Here is an 8,552-nt window from a genome sequence, read left to right on the forward strand (position 1 = left end):
ACCATGGCAACCGTAACAACTTCTTAATATCGTTACCACCATATACGTACATTAAGTATTACAATCGTTTCCAATTTTCATAGAAACTACAGGGCTACTATTTAATTAAACTTAATTTCTAGAAATTAATCGGTAGGAAATTCATTAATTAATTAAAAGGAGGTTAACTCCAATTACCTTACTACTCAATGCATTAATTAATTAATGAAAAGATATTTTTCTCTATTATAATTAAGGAAAGCATTGCGATCGTGCAAAATTTCGAATTCGAGTTGAGGGTAGAAATACAAAGTTTGAGACACCCGGAGTCCAAATAACCGAGTCTTACAAACATGGTGTGTGTGAACAGTTCGGCCCAAAAACGGAAAGTTGTACGAAACTGAAATTACATATTTAAAGTACATATGTGCCTGTGATGTGACAGCAACTGTTACGATAAAATCAACCGACCGGAAGTGACACTTTAGAGGATTGATGGTTCAATTTTTTTCGATTTCCTCGAAAAAGACAAACGATTTTTATTAAACTCAGCGTATCAATGCATACTTAAATGATCTTAAATACCAGCTGAGTCTTTCTGTCATTGAAATAGTCTGACAGGGTTTAAATGATGAATTTTTAAAAATCTTCCTCTAATGAACCTTTAATTTTGTTTATTTGAAAACAATAAACAGTTCTCATTGTAAGCAATAATAAACAATGGATAAATATAATATATTAAAGAATTCTATGGATACAATTTTTTGTTCATAATTTTAGCCTTCTCTGGTCTTGAGACTTTTTTGTTTCGAAAATCACAAAAATTATAATGAGTTCAACATTTGCCAACAGCCCTGCACACGTCCTTAAGTTTTGTGTAGGATGATAGGATAAAAGGTGTATAGCTGGAACTGCACCAGATTTTTATTACTCTAAGGAAGCAGTTCTCAAAAGGTGATGAAAGGTTTAAACTGGTAAATACAGTATTAAAGTAACTGAAAATGCATTTTTAAGCAAACTGATTATAAATATTTTCCAGGGGGCCTACTTTGTTCCAAGTCAGTATTAGGAGTGGGCCAAGAGTTGGAAACCACTGCTCTAAGGGAAATAATATTGTCCCTGAGCTTAAATTCGTAAAGGTTAGCTCTTTCTCTTATTAATCATCCCTAACACTCTACTTTTCTCATTACACTGGGTGTCCAATATGACATTGGGCATTTACAAACGATTGATCCCATTGAAACCAATAACAGCACAGTATAGAGTACTGTGCTGTCATTGAATACTCTAGATATATCTTAAACTAAGCAGTGTGTAACATATGGAAGGCTAAAGCAAAGAAAATCACAAAGTTTTAAAACATTTACAAATTATTTGTATTTCAACAAAATTTAAAATTTAAAATTTTATTTTATTTTAAAATTTTAATTAAATTTTATTTTAATGATGTTTTTATGCTGTATATTTTTGATGGGATGAAGTATACTCGTCCTCTCATGCAACTGGACATCCTCATAGTACTATACTGCTAATATTAGTGTGGAGGATACTGAAGGTATACACTGTCATCGCCACAAGGCTGCTCATCGATGCAGCAATACTATGGGTTGTATTAATTTTAATGGCCTTTATTAAGGCCAATCAAGAGGAAAAATCAACCATTAACAATCAAATACCTTGTAAAAAAAAAAAATTAAAGGGTACTTGAAATATAGGAGACAACGTAGATTATTTACATAGCAGGTTGTATTGTATAACATTTCTTATACAAACAAAAAAACTTAAAATTTAAATGATACAACAAAATAATAAATCAAAGACTAGATTATTAATGTATATAGATATAATTTATCTGAATTATTGTGCAAAAATATTTTATAATTTATTATTATTAGTTTGGCGCTACAACAGGATGACATATGGCCATGGGCTATCTCTGCCAATAATCTTATATGAGTTTTCTGTTCCTCCATCCTGGCCAAATGTTCAGCCCATCTCAAACAATATCGTTTGATAAGACTAACAATGTCAGGCTCGCTAAAGATGTTATAAACCTCTTCATTTGGTCCAGATATCTTTCAGAGGATCTTTTACTCAAATGTAGCCAACTTCTGATAAGTTTCTTTTGCAATAGTCCATGTTTCCAATCCATATGTAAGAACTAAGAACGAATATTTTATAATTTAGTTGGGAAAATTTTGTTGAGAAATCCGATAAAAATTGTTGGGAAACCTAAGATTTTGATTTCTCCCCCTCGCCCACTAATTATTGTAGCAATAAATGCACTTCTTTGTGAAATTGGATAATGCACTATACAAGTTGTTACCTCTTGGTCCACTTGATACCCTAAGTTGATGATGTGCAACAGGATGATTCATGGTAAGATCATTGACCTTGTGATTCTTTGCAATCATCTTGACAGACCTATCACCACAAACAACTTTCTGAGTATCCAATATTATTACAAAATAAAAAAAATCACTACAATTGGTACAACTGATATCCTACAATCATTATCTTGTGTTGAAAAATAAGATGAAAAACTAGACAATTTTTCTATTTTTTATTCCTTAAGATAAACAAAAATTTATAAAACAAAAAGGATGAGCATTTTGAAGATCATTTCACAAAGTTATACATAAAATAATGATTTAAAGTGAATGAATGAGAATTCTAATGCAATACATATACAGAATTTGCCAAATTATAATTTACATTTAAAATATTGGGGCTTTGAGAAATGAATGACAATATTGTTGATGTAGCCTTGGCATGATGAAAAGAAAATTTCAAGATCTCGCTCTGAGTTTAATAATAATAGGATTATCAGATGCAGTGGTGGCAGAAGACCCTCCCATCACTAGAGGGATCTCTGTTTCTTCGCATGGCTCCACCTGAAACTTTTGCAGGAGAGTCACAATTCCCACCTTTGTTTGAAGCACTCCAAACCTCATCCCTATTTAAAAATAAAATAATATGAATAAAGAATCTTGCTAATCAAAATTTAAAAATATATTAGTTCTATACATATCCTACTTTAAAAATATCTCAATGTATTTCTGCATTATAAATACTTTTGAGAGTATAAAACTATTCAAAGCTTAGTTTAAATGAAAGAGTATTATTCAGAGTATTGATAATAAGTCGTTGGTTACTACTTAATTTCAATATTGTTTTAACAGAAATAAGTTAATTTTAATACTACAAAAGTGTTATTAAACTTTAATATATGTCATGGATGTTCAGGAAGACCAGTATAAATAAAAATCATAGTAGTGCAAAACTACTGGTGCTAGTTCACAACTATCACTCTGACACGGTAGTGGCCATGTACTCACTTCTACACAATAAGAAAATGTTTGACCATTGTTGCAAGTTTTTACCTGACACCATAGCATAATTCGTATTTACACAAATTTATATCTGACATTAATTGAAAAAAATTCATTTATCTCTTGTGCGAGGGTAGCAAGTGGATGTCGATATCTGTGATCTAATTATAGCAGTAATAACAATTGAGTAGGTTATAACTTATAACAATAGAACCTTGCAAAAAAGTGCTACTTGTCCACTCACCATTTTGAAATGACATTTGTGTACTGTTATCAAACTATTTAATTCTAAAAACAGAAAAGATTATCATATAGCTGTTTCATTTTTACCGAAAATCTTCTTCATCCCCTGACCATCATTTCCTAGATTGTAATTAAAGTCAACTATTTCATAAATAAATAAGTTTTTAAAACACAATAATTATTCCAGTAATTGGAACTTACCAATACACATTCTAGGTCCTTCACCAAATGGTAGAAAAGTATAAGGAACTATAGATTCTTTATTTTCCTCTGAAAACCTTTCCGGATCAAATTTTTCTGGATTGGGAAAGTATTGAGGATCATGGTGCAGAGACCAAACAGGAATGATGATCATAGTATCCTGCTCTATTTTTTGACCAGTTGGAAGCGTTACTGACTTTGTACACTGCCTCACTAAGGTTGGTAGTGTTGGGTACTTCCTCGTTGTTTCTGAAATGAAATAACAATAGAGACAGGAATTTCACATTTCATTCTAAAAAGTAGTTGTAGTAAGGGTAAAGTGAATAAATCTGACATTTTAGATTGGAGTATATTCATAAAAAATACTTTTTAAATTTTTACATCATATAATAAACAGTCTGTCTGAGATATTTCAAGAATTTCTCTAGATCCTATCAGTGCTGGGGTAAACTTAAATCAATTATGGTTAAACATAGTAAACTAAAGAAATCACATACCAATTCAATGGGTCCAGGTGGCATTCCTGTTAAATTAATAAAATTATGCCCCTTCCCTCCAAAATCCTTCTGGTCCATCTGTTATTCAATTTTTCTCTTTAGAACTCACTATTTCCATCATTTTGGAAAAATACAATTCCAATCCTTTCTCTCCCACAGATTACTTTAATTTCAATCCTTTCTAACCTCTCTAAACCTGAATAAGAGTCCGATCAACTTGGCAATTTGATTCTCTCCATTCTGGTTTTCAACCCAGCCACTCTAGAAAATTTGCACTAATAAAAATTATCTGTGATGTCCAGAGGGTTAGAGAAAAAAGAAAATAACCATCTTTACACAGCTCAACTTCTTGAAAGCCTTCTATTTCATAAACCATCCTATCCTTTTTTCCAAATTAAAACCATTTTCCTTCTCCAACAATCCCGTCTATCAATGTACCAAACCAGTTGCTATTTCAAATAAAACTTTATCATCCTATCTTATTCCGTTCTCAGGTAGAGCCCAGAATTCAGGTACACATCCAAATCTATTTATCATTTTTCCACTTTAATATATTTATAGTATTTTTTTTTTGTACCAGCAATTGTTACAAACACTATGTCCACACTTAACTTTTTTTCCTACCAATTTATTGCAGTAAATTCAAAATTTTGTAAATTTTATTTTTAGCTACCTGATACAACCATATCCAGATATTCCATTTCCTGCAGAGCCTTATAAGTAAGACCACCATTCTTTTTTATTTTTTCATTTATCTCTTCAATTAATCTTGACTGCATGTCCTGGTGGAGAGCTAGCTCATAGAGACAGAAACTTTGCACTGAACTTGAGGTTTCAAATCCAGCAAGAAAAAAGACAAAACATTGGGCTGCCATAAATCCTAGCGTCATTTCTAAAAATTTAAATGATATGAATATAAAATTATACTCACATGTTTTCTTTAAACAATAGTATATATATTTAATAGAGTTTCTGGAATTTAAAAAAAATTCATATTCCATTAATTCCTTAGGCTATATGATAGCTGGATTGATATGAACATCTTATAATGCCACCAGGCAATCAAAGGGAGAAGAATCAGGAAAAGTATACACAATACATTTCATGTATTATATATGTATGATGGTAAATTCTATTGAACTAATGAATAGTAATTCTATTTTAATGAAGGATAAAAAAAAAAAAATTCAAATGAGAAAAATATTCATGCAAGACAAGTAATAAAATTATAAAATACCAAATGGTTTTTCAAATTCCTGTCCATCATCTGCTAGACTTCCTTTATTCTTTAATTGCATTAAGAGATCTATAAAATCATTTCGTACAATACCATTTTTTTCTCTTTGTTCTACTATATTCTCAACCAGATTCATGATGTAATTTTCATCCTCTAACGGAATAAACCTAAAAAGACGAATTATTTTATTATTGTTTAGAATATAAAACAATAATTTCTATAAACTTTGGAGGTTAAAAAACTTCCAAAGAATGCCTCCTAAACTTCTTCCCCAGGTAGACATCATGAAGTATCAGCACAGGAACGAAAGCTCAGCAGGTCTGTTAAAAGCCCTACCAATGGAAAAACCATCATCCAGGAAGAAACAACTGAAGTATGGAACTGGCTGTGAGTAACATTTGTAAAAGGGGCTTCCTTAAGGAGCCCCATTTTACATTTCTGTCATATTCACTCATGTTTAGAAGCAAAATGGGTTCTTCCAGACAATAGGATCTCGCAATTTTTCATAGGGTACATACAGGTGCTTTCAATCCCCACTTTTTGCCCTAGGCCAGACTATTACCCTGTTTATTACTATTAACCTATTATATTTGAGCTACAGAATCTCCGGAACCTCTGAGGAAATCATCACGGGCTGCACCACGTTCGAGATACTAAAGGCTTTACATTCCCAAAGCAGTTGATTAACCATTGTTCCAGTCATAGCTAAGCCTCAAGGGTCTTTGTCAGGATAGGTTATACAGAACAGTTGTGTTAGTTATATTTTAATTTATTAAAAACATTTAGCTTTAAGTACACATGGTATTAGTAGCCATCAGCAAGTTATGTGCAACATCAGTCTTAGTGTGAAATAGGTTGCACAACCAGCCTTTTATGTCAACTTTTTCAATCATTAGAAAAGGACTGCCACTTTTGCGAACCATATTTTACTATGTTAAACTTCTGATTTTTTTGATATCATGTAAGTTGAAAAATATGAGCTAAAAAAAAATACCTTATGTTAAATAACGCTAACAATCCTGGAAATAAACGACTCAGAGCAACTTTTAATTTTGCTAGAAACGTTAATTGTATTCTTGATATTCCAATCCTTCGAAGTTTGTTATCGGGATGGTTTATAACATCTGTTTCCAAACCAAATGCACAGCTACAAATGACATCTGCAGTAAAACGTCCAATTAGTTCTTTTATATCGACTTTTGAGTCAACTTTTGACATCAGAAGAGAGCTAAAATTCTGAAAACAATTTTTTTTAATATGATGTATTCTGAATATTTATAATATGACATAATACATGATATTCTATATTACATCAAAAATTTTATTATATTTTTTATTTATTCAAACTTATCCACATCTCCTAATTACCACCAATTGAATTTTTCAGGAAGTTCTTAATTTTAATAATTTTCTTGAATTTGAATGCTGATATTTCATACTGAAACATTTCAATACTGCAAGTAATAATTTAGTGAAACTTTACCAATTAGGTGATTTGGAATTTCACTGTCCTAGACTTAATTTTGATTTTAGATACATACAGGCTAGATTTAAGAGTTATTTTATTGAAGCACATAAAACAAAAGAAACAACATATGTAAACTTATTATAGGTGAAACCCTGTTTTTCAATTTTACTCACTTTTTCAATAGTGCTTGATTTAACTAGTGCTAATTTTTAAACTCTAATCTCCACATCCTGTTATAAATAAATGTTTCAAAGCTAAGATAATACTGTCACCAATTTGGGGTTCAGGGTTCCCTGCATGCAGCAGACCCAAACTAACTAAATATGTTGTACTTGTTTCTTAATAAAAAGTGAAGAGTAAGATAGAAGATGTTTAGTGGGCTGATAGCCAGGTAAGAATTCCCTTTAATTATTTTAGGTATAATGATCTCCTTCGAAAGGTTTTATTATTAAAACACTGCAATATTGCAAATAATAATGTAATGAAACTTTACTAATTAATTAGATGATTTGGAATTTCACTGTCCCAGACTTAATTTTTGATTTTAGAAACATACAGGTTAAATTTAAGAGTCATTTCATTTAAGTATATAAAACAAAAGAAACAAAAACATGAGAAAACTTATTGCGGATATCAACACACATTAAATAAGGTGAAAAAAAAGTCATGATTAGAGAGAGTGAAACTAATTTTATTTCTTATTGTTAGTGTTATATGTGTTGTAGAAAATAAGTTTTATTATTATTATTTTTTTTCGGCCAAGACTCCGATTGGAGTCCTATACTGCCTAACCATGGTTGGGGGTCAAAGTTTTTCATTTTGTGACACTCTAGGCCAGATTCCGAACTGGCACCGCCTGTAGACATCAAATTGGTAAGACTGTGCTTAACCACTGAGTTACGGGTGACCCAAGATTTATTATTGAATTTGTAACTAAAACCGTAGATGGTGCACTATGACACTGCTGGAAACAAAGAAACAAGCATGTTTCTTTGTTCAGAGCACAGTGAAGTATCTATTAATGGAAACATATACTCTTTGTCTTAGTCTATAAAACAAATAAAAGCAAAATTTACCTCAGCACAACTCACAAACAGAGGAAACATAGCTTTTAGTTTTCCACTAGTAAATGTGGGAGTAAGTTTCATTCGTAAAACTCTCCACTTTTCTCCAGCTAGATTGAATAAATGATTATTTAATACATCTTTTTCAGACCTGAAAAACATTGTAATTTTTTGAAATGCCACCTTTGATTCAAAATGTTAGAGTTAATCTTAATTTTTTTTTCTACTGTGAATGACAATAATAATTAGTAGTAGTAGAAATCACAGTAATAGAGTAAAGAGGAAACAAAAAGGATTACACTTTAATAATGCCCCTGTCCCTGAAGTTTGAAAACTCCTTTGTCAAGATTAGCTGAACCATTTCTGGGTCTCTGATTATCAGCATTGGATTCCTCAGAGAAAAAATTCCAAACATTGGATGTTGAGAGAATTTATAATACATCTGGAAATAGATTGTTATAGTCAATGTTTTTTAATGTTTAATAATATTATACACCATAACTCAGCATGGTGATACCTTATCGATGGTGT

At 31.2% G+C, this 8,552-nt stretch overlaps 1 protein-coding gene across 1 annotated transcript in view; it reads right to left on the minus strand.

Annotated features, from left to right (window-relative positions):
- Positions 1-2,520: 2,520 nt before the first annotated feature.
- LOC106681469 (probable cytochrome P450 6a14) overlaps positions 2,521-8,552 on the minus strand; it is a 24,793-nt gene continuing 18,761 nt past the window's right edge. Inside the window, exons 10-17 of the mRNA XM_067047955.1 lie at positions 8,539-8,550; positions 8,321-8,463; positions 8,034-8,172; positions 6,484-6,725; positions 5,490-5,656; positions 4,926-5,144; positions 3,756-4,004; positions 2,521-2,935 (exon numbers count right to left, since the gene is read on the minus strand). Coding sequence (XP_066904056.1) covers positions 2,769-2,935; positions 3,756-4,004; positions 4,926-5,144; positions 5,490-5,656; positions 6,484-6,725; positions 8,034-8,172; positions 8,321-8,463; positions 8,539-8,550 — 1,338 coding nt within the window. The 3' untranslated portion in view covers positions 2,521-2,768. The remainder of the gene's footprint in view (positions 2,936-3,755; positions 4,005-4,925; positions 5,145-5,489; positions 5,657-6,483; positions 6,726-8,033; positions 8,173-8,320; positions 8,464-8,538; positions 8,551-8,552) is intronic.

This window comes from Halyomorpha halys, unplaced genomic scaffold (assembly GCF_000696795.3).
Source record: "Halyomorpha halys isolate HHAL.00 unplaced genomic scaffold, Hhal_1.1 Scaffold343.1, whole genome shotgun sequence".
NCBI lineage: Eukaryota > Metazoa > Arthropoda > Insecta > Hemiptera > Pentatomidae > Halyomorpha > Halyomorpha halys.